The sequence below is a fragment of the Macrosteles quadrilineatus genome, unplaced genomic scaffold (assembly GCF_028750875.1).
Source record: "Macrosteles quadrilineatus isolate MER2022 unplaced genomic scaffold, UCM_ALF_1.0 Scaffold_3__2_contigs__length_128488019, whole genome shotgun sequence".
Taxonomy (NCBI): domain Eukaryota; kingdom Metazoa; phylum Arthropoda; class Insecta; order Hemiptera; family Cicadellidae; genus Macrosteles; species Macrosteles quadrilineatus.
Genome location: NW_026542596.1, coordinates 27,557,816 through 27,573,043, shown reverse-complemented (window position 1 = coordinate 27,573,043; position 15,228 = coordinate 27,557,816). Strand labels below are relative to the sequence as shown.

General features: G+C 35.0%; 1 protein-coding gene across 2 annotated transcripts in view; it reads left to right on the top strand.

The window, feature by feature from the left end:
- LOC128990329 (tenascin-like) overlaps nucleotides 1–15,228 on the top strand; it is a 201,177-nt gene that overhangs the window by 72,602 nt on the left and 113,347 nt on the right. For both annotated transcript variants that reach the window (XM_054412665.1, XM_054412664.1), the window contains exons 6-7: nucleotides 1,858–2,162; nucleotides 11,325–11,532. In XM_054412665.1, the coding sequence (XP_054268640.1) occupies nucleotides 1,858–2,162; nucleotides 11,325–11,532 (513 nt within the window). The remainder of the gene's footprint in view (nucleotides 1–1,857; nucleotides 2,163–11,324; nucleotides 11,533–15,228) is intronic.

The following is a 15,228-nucleotide window of genomic DNA, read 5'->3' as shown; positions in this document are numbered from 1 at the left end:
ATGAATGTGATAATAATTATTGCTATTGCCAAAATTGTTTTTAAATGAGTGTTATGATTAGTAAAATTTTATTTTATTGATAGATTTCAGCGATATTTACTTTCCAGTTATGAATAAATAGTTATACAAGTTACAAGTACTTGTATTTATTACATATCATCTACAAAGACAAACAACAAACTGTTTTTTTACACAAAAGATATGGCGTACAGGGATTCTGACACATCACATAGTATATAGATAATATATTTCTTAATTTGTTTGAATATTAGAATAATTTGTTTTACATTATTGAGCTTTTTAGGGACTTATGTCCCTACAAGCTACTAGTATATATTTAATTCCGTAAGCGAATCGGTCCTCACAAAATATCTCGAGCTAAGAAAAAGGTAGCATAGCTGTTGAGGATCTATTTTAAAGCTTAAGTTAAGGTGTCAAAAATTATCCCTGCTCTGCCCCACATAACAATGTAAAGAACTACTGGATTGCTGCTCTCTAAGCTATAAGCAAACCACAAACAGTTTAAATCACTACATACCATTAAATACCCCAGCCGCAGCAAACCTGTAGACTAACGAATTTCCATTTGACTGATTGGATTTACACTGAAATGTGTACTTAAAAATATAACATTTATTCCCTATTTAAATAGAATTAGTTTTACAAGTACTGCATCAGGGAGGGTAAAACTGTTTTTTTTTTGTTGGTAAAATGTTAATAGTTAGTAAGAAATAAAAACATTTTCCAAATTTGATCAAAATATGTTCATAAACAAGCAAACTACAACAGTTTACTTATTCTCCATAAGAATAACATAGGAATTTCAAATTTACAATTTTTTGGAATTTTCTCCGTAACCATTAGGCGCATAATAACGCTTCAATATACAAAATTATTTGTTTTTTAAGCTCTACAAAATGGTTTGGAAAGAAATTGCTAAATTTTATGTTTTTTGGGTCAAAAATGGGAAAAACCTATTTTTACCCCTTTAAATTCCCATGGTCCGATCATGCTGGATCGCGAACTCGTTCGAATAAACGTAGGTACACGTTTGTTCCAAATTTCATCAAAATCGGATCATTTTTGCTCGAGTTATCGTGCTAACGGACACATATATATATATATATACATAATTGCGTTGAAATCAGGTAACAAAACGACAATGAAATCAAATTTTGCAGAGCACCTTATCGAAACTCGACATGAATACAAAAATATAAATAAAATTTAAAAATTCTAGATTATGAAAGAAATAAAGCAAAATTAAATGTCAAGGAAGATTTTCATATATACACAAATTACAAAAGATTTCCTCAAAATTTACTGAACACCATGATCATCAACAAAACAAATCCGATATTCGAAAAAATCCTACAATTGCAATAAAACAGAAATATTATATAATATACGCAAAATTAAACAAAGAATAGATCAAGATCCTCTAAATTTTAAGTTAGATTAACATATGACTATATTTATTCTTTTCATTTGTAAAAAAACATGACTATGACCTAAGTGTCGAAACATGTCGTTTCTTAATTAAATGAATTTAAAAGGGTACTTAATGTTGTTATAATGTTTCCAATTATTAATATAGTAGTAGCCCTAATCACAACCATAATTATTATATATACATAAATATATGAATATATAATTTTATATATATATATATATATATATATGAATTTGAACGGATGGTGTTTTTGGCCTCTAGGGACCTCAAAACAAAACAAAAAATTGGTCCCGCGTCCAGGTCTTACCATAAGTACTACGGTATATGGGAAATTCGCTAAAAGTGGTACTACTTAGTAATTTTGTCTGAGTACTATAATTTAATTCATAAAGTTGATGTTTCAGGTCAAACGCTCACAAATGGGAAGACTTATGCAGTAAGCAAACAAGCAAACTTTACTTTTAATATACATGCATTAAATGAAACTGATATAATTTTCATAAGTGGTAAAGAAAGTTTGATACATTTGAAGAATGTTTTTGTAGTACGATTTAGTTCTCAAATCATTGATATTTATTATTCCTGCACTAAACGTAGCGACTATGACTACCACTACAGCTACCACTACAAGCCTTATATGCTTAATATTATGGTCTCAGAGCTTCATGGAAACAGAGAATTTGGCTGTGACTCAAAAACCCAATTAGAGGTAAGTTTAATATATTTCACAATCAAAGTTACAGTATTATCATATAAAATGTAAACAAAATTTAAGTGTTTTGTACTCATGTAGAACGATGAATATTTTTTGAGGATTAAATTTTTTGTTTATAGTTTGTCCAATGTCCCATCGAGCGTCTACAGCCGCGCGACTGGAGCGACTCGAACCGTCGTGACTGGACTGCTCCGTGAGCAGTTCAGTCGTGCGGCTGGAACGAATTTATAGTTTACTAGCAGAGTACCCAACCTTCGTACGGGGTTGGAATATAAGTTTAAAATGCGTAGTGCACTTATACTCAAGCTTTGCGTTTGCAATGGGGGAGGGGACACAGTTTGATACAATTTGCTTCTTTAAATTGACGGTATACTATAGTATTACACATCTACCAACCATTAATGTTCTACCACTTCACCTAAACAATAAATAAAAATTAATTATTAAATATTCGCAAAAATCACAAATTATTCATGACAAAAAAATAACTGTAAACAATCCTACTTTGACAGTTCTCATTGCGTATCACAGTTTGTTGTTGCCATCGATCTCTAGAGATCGATGGTTGTTGTTGCTTAGTTCAAATTAGCTGTACATCAATGCAAAAATAATTATAGTGCTGCACCCTGTAGGTAAATCTTATAACTTTTTAATGCTTTTGTATTTCATAGAACCAACTTTTTTAGTTGAAACAGCTGACTAAATGCTTTAATTCCCTTTAAATATGAATACTCATAAGGTTAACATGGGGAACTGCAGAGCCACTGGGGCGGAGCCCGAAAGGATTTTTGAGATAATAATATACCTATATGTTAATAGGGAATGTAAGCTTTCATCATGCCAAATTTCAGCCCAATCCGTCCAGTAGTTTATGCGTGATTGAGCTTCAAACAAACAAACAAACACACAAACTTTCACATTTATAATATTAGTAAGATATATACGGAGTTTGAGGTGTGTACCTTCCTTCATAGACGATTCAAAGTTGATGGAACTGGTTCGTCACCACCCATACATTTCCCAAGCACCCCCAATACTTCGAAGATGTTTCTGAATAAGAATACTCTGAAACCCCCCTTTTCGCCATACCATGAAGAATGGATTAGGTTGTTCATTGTTTCTTAACATGCACATTAATATTTCCTTTTCCTCCTCTTCTCCAAGTAATATATTCACTGCCAACTGTGCTTATTCCATGACGGTCAAGAGTGCAATTGCACTAGTCACTACTCACTAGTCATGGGAGTCGTAGGAGTCGTGGCATAGGAATTAAGGCAAGCTGAATGTGAGCTATCATCATGGTAAATTTCAGCCCAATCCGTCCAGTGGTTTATGCATGATTGAACTTCAAACAAACAAACAAAAACACAAACTTTCACATTTATAAATATTAGTAAGATAAGATTTGAGTTCGTGTAAACATAACCCCCAAGACGGATCGTGTTAGTATGGTTGTATCTGAAATTTGTGTATTTATCGTGGTTTTGTGTCGCTATGAGGGATCGTGTTAGCATGATTGTAACTTAAATTATTGCATTTATCGTTGTTTTGTGTAGCTATAATTTGTTTATTTGTTGTTTTCTTCTTTTAAATGCCTCCGACGCGACAACAACGAAACATAGACAGGAGGCGTAATTGTGATAAAGACTGCAGCTACAGAACAGTGGCTCGTAGGTTACAAATGCGCCCTAACGCTACCCCAAAACGATTTTTTGTTCTCAATTGGCCCTCTATCAATGACCTGTGTTGTCTGTAAAGCGAGGCATTTTGAGAAGGAGAAAAACGGTCGGAATGCTTTAGGTTTATCAATACCAGTAACAAGGATAGTCATAGTCATAGTTCTTTATTCATTTTTTTGTACATAGTTTGTACAGTAAATTGATTGATGGTATTCATGGTAACAAAGAACAAAACTACAAAGTTTAAAAATGTAAACAAGCAGAACTAACTGTGGAATGAATTTTGATTTCACAATTCCACACAGCTGGTTCCAACATATTAAATACTGCATGAATATTAGAATAGAAACAGTATGGATCATAAACATAAATAAATTATGTCACTAGCCCGAATGTAAACATTATTTAACATTACATGGAGCTGTTAAACCACTATGTTAATGTTATTAGTGGATTTGTCCAGTACCATCATTTTTTATGTTTATGATCCATTCCCTCTCTCCATTCCCATTGAGTTGATTTTGGATACTGCAAGTAGTTGGAATCCTGTTGTAATATCTGAACTTTTATGATGACGATCTGTGAGTGTGGCTGGTGATCCATGTTTGATTGCAGTGCCTGGTCATGTTATTTTTCCCATTTTAAATCATGAATTAACTAGTGTACCTGTTGCTCGAATTCGAGCAATTGCGAAGCATTACAGGCGTTATTTTAAAACGAATAACGGTCATAATTTCCGATTACTTTTAAAAGTCGACTCAAAGATTATGGAAATACTCACGATGTACACAACAGTTAGATATAATCAAAACTGTTTGTAAATATCTTATCTTTTTTCAAAAGCTGATCTTGTTTTTTAGAGTTTTCTACAAATGTTTCCCACTCATAGCCGCATTAGGTTCTCTAAAATAACAATTATAAATGAAGAAAAAAAACATTATTTCTATTTCTTCTACTTGGTTGTGTTCTATGACTTTCTTATGTTTCCATTGTTTGCAAATCGACTCTTTCAATGATTGCTCAAGAAATGTAGCACAGTGTTAATTCAGTTTTATTTTTAGTAGGCCTATATCAAAATGTCCAGGATTTCTCCCTTTTTTCCATTGTAATAATTACACCAACCCAAATATCGTCTACAGATGCAATACGCCAAAGAATATCATCTACGTGCAACACACCTACGTACAATCTCCAAGAAGTGGTAAAAAAGGCAGAAAACTACCCATACAATAGACATAAGTTAACTCCATAAGAAATAATTTTAAGAGTTACTGTGATATTAGGATTTTCCACCGATTTGGCAATAGAACATTATATTGCAAAACGTGACACGATGCAGAAGAAAATCGATTTTAAAATCAGAAAAAACCATTGCAAATACTTCATTTTGACAAATTCAGTAAATCACAATTTAAATATTAACAGCTGTTTCATTAAAAAGTAGTGTAAAATTATACATATTGTCATAATGTAAACAAATCTGCTGAGGGGACTTTAAAGGCCTCTGGGGCAGAGCCCCAAGGGAATTTACCTCGTTTTTTTTTTGATGGCTCATCTACAGACCAAGACCTTTCTTTAGAGACCCCTACCAAGTTTCTACGCCCAGCCGTTCTCTGAAATTAGCTGTGACAAAAACCCGTTTTTGCCCATAAGAATAACATGGAATGGAATTTAAAGGCCACTGGGGCAGAGCCCCAAGGGAATTTACCACGTTTCTCTTTTGATGGCTCATCTACAGACCAAGCCCTTTCTTTAGACACCTCTACCGAGTTTCTACGCCCAGCCGTTCTCTCAAATTAGCTGTCACAAAGAAAAACAGTTTCAAATTAATATATACTGGGTGGCCCATAAGTCAGTTGACAAATTTGCATTTAATGAAATGATACACAACAAAATGGAATACATGTCTATTATTAATTCATAACTCAAAAACAACATTTACTGTCGAGATGGAGGTTGAACATTCGGAAAACGTTCTACAAACAAATTGCACACATCACTATAACTATGGCCATGTTTCCACCATGTTTGCAAAACAAATAAACGCTGTTCTGTTGTTAACTTTCTATTCATTGTTTATCGAATAACAATGAACACACTATCATGAATAACTATCAAACATAACCTCAAACTAAACAACAACAATTACTAAACACAACTCCCAACAGCTGTGGTATTACATAGCCCTGGGTATTACACAGGGTATTACAGCTGTGTATGGTACCAACTGCTAAAATTAAAAAAAAATTGCAAGCTCAACTGACTTATGGGCCACCGAGTAGATTAGCTTGCACTTGCTATTAACTTTGTTTTCATTTAGACAACTAGGATGTGTTTTTATTTATATGTGTTTTGCTACAAACCCATTTAACCTAAGCCAAAGAGGGTTTTATTGTATTCATAGGCCTACATTTGACTTATATTTTGTTGATTTTTTCCTCTTCAACTGTCTTTAATAATCACAGCTGTTAGACATTATTATATCACAGCTGTTAGCTTAGTTGATATGATCCTGCAGTGTTTTTATGACAAATGTTTGTGTTTCTGTTTTGAAATTGTATTTTGATTTAAAGTTTACTGTTTTTACTATATCTAACTCTTAAATTGATATATTTATTAGTACAGTTTTGCATAGGTGAATATAAGGAACATTTAACACGTAAATATGCCTAATAATGCCAAAGAGAAAAAGTAACTTATCTCAAAAATCTAAAAATGCCAGAAGAGTTGCAGAGTATCAACGAAATGAAACAATAGAAGAACGAGAAGCACGCTTGCTGACGAGCACAATAACAATTGCTTCACGGCGAGCTGCTGAAACGCTTACTCAGCGTAAGGCCCGACAAACTGCAAATGCATATAGGACGGCTGCTTCACAGGCTAACGGAACGCCTGCTCAGCGTGAGGCCTGACAAACAGCAGATGCAGATAGGACAGCTGCTTCGCGTGCTGAAGAAACGCCTGCTCAGCGTGAAGCCCGACAAACAGCAGATGCCGATAAGACAGCTGCTTCGCGTGCTCAGGAAGCGCCTGCTCAGCGTGAGGCCCGACAAGTGGCAAATGCATATAGGATGACTGCTTCACGTGCTGACAAAACGCCTGCTCATGCTGTACAAGAGTACGGACTGGACAGAAGACATTAACAGCCTTCTACGGCTGGACCGAGGGCCTCCGACATTGGCCATCAGCCGGCTCAGAGAAGAGACCACCCTAGCGGCCTTGTCCGCCGTACGGAAAATCTGATCCCGCCAGCTAAGCTTGCTGTCCACCATAATCCCATGGTACTTGGCAGAACGAACGGTCTGGACTTCGACGGCCCCTACCCTCAACCCACGATGGCACGATGGTGTCAATCCGTTTTTTTTAATATCACGATCTCAGTTTTGCTCAAAGCAAGCGAGAGACCTGTAGTGTCATACATGAGGAGGCGGAACCGGAGATAATCCTCTATGATACGCATGAGGTATGCCGGCACGTGAAAGGTGTTTTCTCCAGAGCATCCAGCATATCGCACCACCTCGCCGAATTAAATGCGTTTCGCACATCGAGAGTTACGAGCAGCACAACCCTTCGAGAGTAGTGGTTAAAATCCTCAGCTCTCATCACGGCTTGCTTCACCTCTTCAACAGCGTCAACCGTAGATCGCCCCATCCTGAATCCATTCTGGCGAGGGGACAGGTCCCCCGCAGCGACCACGGCTGAATTCAGTCGGGAACGGATCAACTTCTCGAGGACTTTACCAGCCGTATCCAACATACACAGAGGTCTGTAAGAGGATGGTAGGTCTGGGTCTCCCTCCCCCTTCCCAACAAGCACAAGCCTAGCTGTTTTCCAGCACGAGGGGAAAACTCCTTCGACTAAGCAGGCGTTGTACATGCGCAAAAGGATCAAGGGGTGAAAAGTCAAAACCTTTTTGAGGACTTCGCCGGGTACCCCATCGGGTCCAGGAGCTTTATTGTTCTTCAGGGATAGGACGGCCGTCTCCACCTCTCCAAGACTGAAAAGTGGTACGTCATCCACCCTTCCAAAATCCCGCAGTGGGCGCAACTTGTGAGCCGGGAAAAGGGACTCGACTATCCTCTCTATAGTGGCCCCATCCATGACGGAAGGTGGAGAGCGGGTGCCAAGTTTCTTGGTTACAAGTTTGTAACCCAAGCCCCACGGATTGGAATCGATATCGTCCCTAGTTACCATGAATACCATCAATCAATATTAACTTTTAAAACTTTCACCTCATTTTTTGAAAGCCAGTGGGGCATAGTCCTAGGTCTATATCGAAGTGGGAATAGTTCTATGTATCCTCGGAGGGTCAGTATGCAAAAGAGCAATGTTGGTTCTTTGAAAATGCCAAATGGTTTCACTCCTACCATGTAATTTAGAAACAAAATTTAACTGTATTACTTAACTTAATAATAGTACGTTTTTGTTAACTCATACTGTGAATAATTATTTAGGCTACCTACAATACAAAACCTATGATAGATTTTAAGGTATAATAAAATAATGTGTTTAATGGTTTGCACTATAAACTAAAAGCTATCACAATAGTTCCAAACCGAAAAATAGAAACAAATAGGAAAATATAAATAAATATAGAAAATAGGGTAATTTTCTAACATATTTTAGTGAAATTATAATCAGGCAAATGGAAATTCGCTCAGTCTATAGATTTTAGTGATGTGACGAGTTGAGTTGGCGAGTCGAGTTGACTCGAGTCAAGACCCGAGTCAAGTCAACTCGAGTCATCTCATTCACAACTCGAGTTGGTACGAACTCGTAGGTAGATTTCCGAAGCTACACGAACTCGGAATGTAACGAGTCTGACTCGCAAAACTTAAACACTATTGGCTCACAGCCTCAAAGCGAGTCAAGAAACCGAACTCATACAGAGAAAGCCGAACCTTACGAACTCGGGACGTAACGAGTTGACTCGGTTGACTTGCGAAATGTAAACGCTATTGGCTGAATGCGAGTTCAGCCGACTCGCCAAACTATAACCCTATTGGCTGCGCTGCGAGTCGACCCAAACTAGACCGATGGAAGCCGAAGTTTCACGATGATACCGAGTTGAGTCTGACTCGAGTTGCAACTCGAGTTGACATAGTCGTGAGTCGAGTTTGACTCGAGTCAAGAAAATACTCGACTCGTCACATCACTAATAGATTTGCTGTGGCAGGGGGATTATATTACTGTTTACACAAAAAAAAAATAAACCTCATCAAATTCAGGATAAGGGCCTAGGTTGATACGGCAATGATTATAGAATCTTAATGTTTCCTATATCAATGAATGTTATCTTTTAGGCCTACAACGAATTATTCCCTGTAAAATATTATTACAGCATTTTACAAATATTAGAACATAAACATTGAAGTTTTTTTTTTTTTTACTTAATTTTATTTTACAATCTGTTCAGTACTTTGAACAATTAGTAAAAGGGATAATATAAATAAGTGTCTTGACCAAGAATCCTCCTTGTGAAAGATCTTGCAAAATTAAATAGTCATGTCATAACTAAAAGTTCTTGAACTCCCATACAAATGAAGTAACTGAAAGAATCCTATACTAATGAAATTACATTAACATATGGTTTGACAGCTCCATTTAAGTAATGTTAAATAATGTTTACATCTGGGCTAATGACACCATTATTTTAAATTTATAATCCTTACCCTCTCTGTTCTAATATCCGTGCAGTATTTAATATGTTTGAACCAGCTGTGTGGAATTGCGAAATCAAAATTCATTTGAAAGTTAGTTTAGTTCTGCATGTTTACATTTTTAAACTGGTAGGTATGTTCTTTGTTGCCATGGATACCATCAATCAGTATTTTACTTTTAAATCTCTCACCTCAAATTTTTAAAAGCCCACGGGGCAGATACATATAGGACAATATCGAAGCGGGAATAGTTCTATAGAGGCTTTAGATTTTACAATACCGTGCAAAGTGTAGACTCCTACAAGTACTTTTAATGTCCTAAGTAAATAATAGGACCAAAATATATAAGCTGTAGCTACCTGGACGAAAAATGGTAATTGAAATTTAGTTTGTAAATTGAATGGAAAAGCAAATAATAAATACCCCAATGTTAACACATAGATTTGTTCTTTTCAAAAACATTTATCTATTTAAAATCGTAATCCAAACATGACGTTTTAATCCTTTAACATTTTGTTACAAATAAGCTATTATATCCTATACTCTAATATGAGCAATGTTTGCTTGTATGTATGTATGCTTGCTTGCTTGCACCAAGATCTCGAAAATGGCTCCGATGATTTTCTTCAAATGCTGTAAATAGTTTATTTTTGGCCTAAAAACCAGTTTACTGCAGTTAGAACTGCCATCAAAAATCTAATTACGTAGAAAAATTAAACTGAAAGTCACATTTTTTAACATTTTTTTCAATTAATATAGGCTAATTTTATTATTTACATTCATCCAATAGCTCCATAAGCTTAACATAGAAACTTCACAGGTTAGTGGGGCTTAGCCCTAAATACAAAACTAGATATGCCTATGTTAATCAAAACAGAGAATAATCCAACGAAACCAAAGTCATTCAAATCGGTCCAGCCGTTCTTGGAGTTATAAGTTACGGTAGTTAAAACAACTAACACGATTTTGTTTTATATATTAAGATTGTAATTTGACACTGACAGTATACAATTTATAATGTTTTGTTAGGATATGTCTTTTTACATCAGCTTTTATATTATTTAGTGTGTTGAGGAAATCAATGTCAAAGGAACAATTATTTTGATCGAGTTTCGTCTATTTAAGGGAACCTGCATTCTCCTGTATGAAGAATACAGGTCCCAAGAAACATTATCAAAAATTTGTGTTATTTAGTGCTTAGCATTTTTTTTTTTATTGAAAAGAATATTGGATTATGTCGTATAGGGGCATGGACGGATCCTGAAACGTCGGGAAATTTCCGCCCAAAACGCAAATTTCCGAAAATGATCAGTGTCTGGATTGAGCACAATTATTCTGATTACCAGGTTCGCTAGTAAGAATAACATTGGAACTTAGGGCTTTCAGGGCATAACCATTCCTTATACTAATAATAATCTAAATAATGAGTCTACAAAATTTCAGTCTTCTAGCTAGTCCAGAAGTTTGACAAACTAGTTAACCGCATGTGCTCCGCCACGGGAATAATGTCAGCAATAAAAGACAATGTTAGAGGGTTGTTTCTAGTTATCCGAATGAAATACAAAACATTAATCTAGTTTTATTGAAGAATCATTATCTATATGGTTTCTATTGATTTTAATTGCTATTAATTTAACTGTAATTTATTGGAATTATTAAACCTTAGTTGCTAATGCAACAAATTCTGAATTAACCACTTGTCCGATTTTCATGATACTTTAAAATGCAAGGAAAAGGCAAAGGGTCCTAAGTTTCCCATTATTTATACTCACAAAATATTATAAACAAATAATCGTCACAAGTATTGTTTTTTACAGGTTTCTCAAAACCATCGGTTCATCACTTTCGACTTCACTTCCAACCAATATATATATATTTACACCGGTGATGGTTATAAAAACTCACAAGTGTTTTCCAGGGATTTGCAAACAATTTATGGAACTGCTGATAAAATAAATTATTTTTTAATATCCACAGTACATGTTATGGATATCAATTCAATAAAATATTTAGAATATCCAAAAGGTAAGATAAAGTTATTGGTATATATATTAAAATTTGTTGTAGTAAATATTTTTTATTTTAAGTAGTATTTAACATAACTAACTTATAACAGTTTTCACAAAACTTTTTAAGACCTTATTAACCCAACCAAATTGTTTAATGTTTGGTTAAAATAGGATTTCACTCAATAGGTGTATGGTAAGGTAATAAAATTAAACAACTAACGAGCTGATGTCTTAAAACAACTTTCTCTGTTGTAAACTTGTTTACCCTGGAACTAAAGGTCAGTTTTAATCAAGGTTTCTAGTAATATAATTTTGTATTTATTTTATTAGACTATTTAGTGTACTCATGTAATGAATATACGCACATAAAGATGACTAACATATTACTATAGTATTTCTGTTTGGCTATGATACCCAGCGGATTTGGAGCATTCTCAGAACTGAACTCACTCTCTCGACCCGCTCGCCTGGCGGCTGCATCCCGAAAGCTACGAATGTTTATGGCTGGCTATAAGCTGGGGGACAAAAGCCACGACAATTAGTGAAGGGTGTAAAAGGTTTTAATCCTGGGGACGTAAGCAGGGTAGCGGATTTCGGTTATGTCCTATTCCGCCCGAGTTTCATTTCGCCCGTAGCATAATTAGTCTGAATTTGCCCACGGTCCCAGGTTTAACCCTTATAATCCTCAGCTCTACCTGTGTCAGGAAAGGAGTCTCATTCCATCCACGGAGGCGGAGACCCGCCTCCTAGGTACCCACCCTCCCCCAACTATGATACCCATCACCTTTCACCTCCGACTACACAATTATTGAAACTTAAAATATTTGTTTGACAAACTAGACAATCCAAGCAAATTTCCTTTATAGTATTAATACATTAATTACAGTGGTGTTGCTTGGTTAAATTCCAGGGGGGGGGGAGAAGCCTCAAATTTCCCAACTGCTTAACATAGATTTCCCAACTATTTTTTTTTTAAATCAATTTCTGTACTATTTTTAAAAATGTAAAAATTATTATACTACACTGCAGTAACATTCAATTCAGTATTTATAAACTTGCATTAACAAAACATAGCTAATTTTACATATTACAAAATTGCTCAATTTCTAAAACTCCTACCAATTCATAATGAAATTTTATGACTTCAAAAAACTTGAACAAGTAATCTTTCAAATCCAAAAAACTTTACAAACCATTGTGGTAGCAGACATAGCAGTGTAAAATTTTAGGGATATAAAAAAAGCCTCAGAGTACAAATAAGTATAGAAAAAATATTTTTTCTAAAAATTAAAATTAAAATTAAAATACTTTTAGGCATTAAGATCAACATTTTAACTTTCATAAAACTTACAACTATAAAAAAATAGTTATTATAGGGTTATTAGTTAGTATATATATTATTACTTATAGGGTAGGCCTAAACAAGTTTGTAATGATGAAATATTAGTGTAAGTGTTGTGAATAATATTATTCTAGTCTAGAAAAGAATAAACCTAAAATAAGACTCTAATGAAATAAACACGTTTAACTTGGTTGATAATAAACTTATACATACAATTAAAATGTTAACCTTCATTTTCATCAAACTAGAACTTAGACAAAAATCAAACTTACGAGTGAAAGTCAAACATCAAATTTTAGGTTATGTTTTAAAAGTCCACGTAGATCTGTTTCAGAGTGATTAGTCTATTAATTTTTGTAAATCCTTAATTAGGAATGATAAATAACTTGTGTAGATAATAAATATTCAATTTAGGTTATTAAAAAATAAGAGTTTTAAAGGAAATACCGATACACAAAACCTATCTTTAATGTTATTTTAATCTGCTTATTAGCAAGTACTCCGGTCAGTTAGCCTGCTCCAAATACCACAAAAAAAAGGCATAAAATATGTTTCATTTGACTGACGTGAAAAATATTTTTGAATTTCTTGTAAACACTAACAAACAACATAATTGAACAGAAGAGCTACATTGCTTGCACTTTCAAAATTCAAACTCGCAGTCTCGCAGACGAAATCATTCACAATCATCAACACAGGACAGGATCAAGGTAGCCAACATACGTCCAATAAGGAACAAAATTTCTCGTAAACGAAATTCCAACAAGCTATACCGCTAATTGATTATTGATTTCTTAAAATAAGGCGTGTTTAGCCATGGTTTAGCCTTGTTTAGTCAAAGTTAAATGAAATCAAAGTTTATTTGTCCGAGTCAAAGAAATGTTTATCTTTGATGGATTTTTGCATATATTTAAATTTTGATTTGTTTAAAAATATTTTTTTCTTGTATCTGACTTCCCAACTGTCCCAACTCGTGGCAAGGAAATTCCCAACTTTTCTCTTTCCCAGATTCTAGGGGGGGGGAGGCTCCCCCCCCCTACCCCCCCCCCATGGCGACGCCCCTGCTGGGCTATAATGTAAAGTTGGTACACAAAGATCTCAGCATTAAAATATAAAGTGGCATGTGTCCTTATTGCTTGGTTAAGTTAAGCTAAAATAAACAAAACAGAATACAGTAATACCTTTTTCACCAAACTATGATGTTTTTAGCTGTTTGGTGGCTGAAAGTTAAGTTTTGCTGGCCATGCCAGCTGTCATCGTCATTTGGGGACCGAGCAGGTTTTTACATCCCTAGGGCCGCAAAATCAGCTGCCCGCTTACTTTCTTAAAACCTGAATGCATACAGTATCCATGCATTGCAATAGAATTGTTTTATTGTCACCGCTGCCTAGCAACTATTTATTATTTTTTTTGCTGATTCCTAAAATTATTTCTTCACATAACCTTAAAGTTGTAGTTGTGTTGACTATCAGTGCGTATTATTATTGTGGTAAATAGTGGTAATAGGGTATAGTGTGGTGAAAAATAGCGTTCGTACCACGGACCGAAATGGTACGAAATTTTCGGCCCTAGGTACGAAATATAATATTTTCCTACAGTTACCTAACAATGTACATGTTCTCTGACTGATTTGAGAAAGCAAAGTGGCCAATTCGCTCATCAGTGAGACAATGTTCATTGTCTCACTCTAATTACTTTGTCTCACTCCAGATTTGCAACGTGAATGCACGAAATAGTGAGCGCGTAACATGCAGGCAACGTCGTATGCGCGCGAAATACGTTGGCAGCACTGGCTGTAAATCAGCTGGTCAGCTGTTGTACTGTTGTATTTGTCACTTCACATTAATATTATCAAAGATTACATATGCTAACATTATATTAAAAGTTCACTTCTGTGTAAAAATAGGTTATGTTTCTTCACCAATTTATTTGTTTTATGGTAACTGTAGGAAAAGTATAATGTGCAACTCGAGTTCAAAGTACAATTGCCTCACTCGAGAAACCATTCCTCACTCGCCTACGGCTCGTGAGTAAGGATTTCTCTCGAGTGAGTCTAATTGCTCACTTTTCTCACTAGTTGCACAAATAACTATTGTCTATGGAAAAAATAACAAATAATCACACCTGAAGTAATAAATTGAAAGAATAACAAACAAATAAATAGGCCTACAGCTGAGGTATTTTCACATAGTATGAAACATAACGTCGAGGAAAACGTTATGCTTAAATTTGAGTAATACTAGTTACATCTTAGAGTTGTTTGAAAACTTGTTAGAAACTAATTTTAAATATTTACGTCGTCAAGGATCACCTACATATTTCTGCTCTAAGTTTTAACTGATAACTTCTAATGAATGCTAAACACCCTGC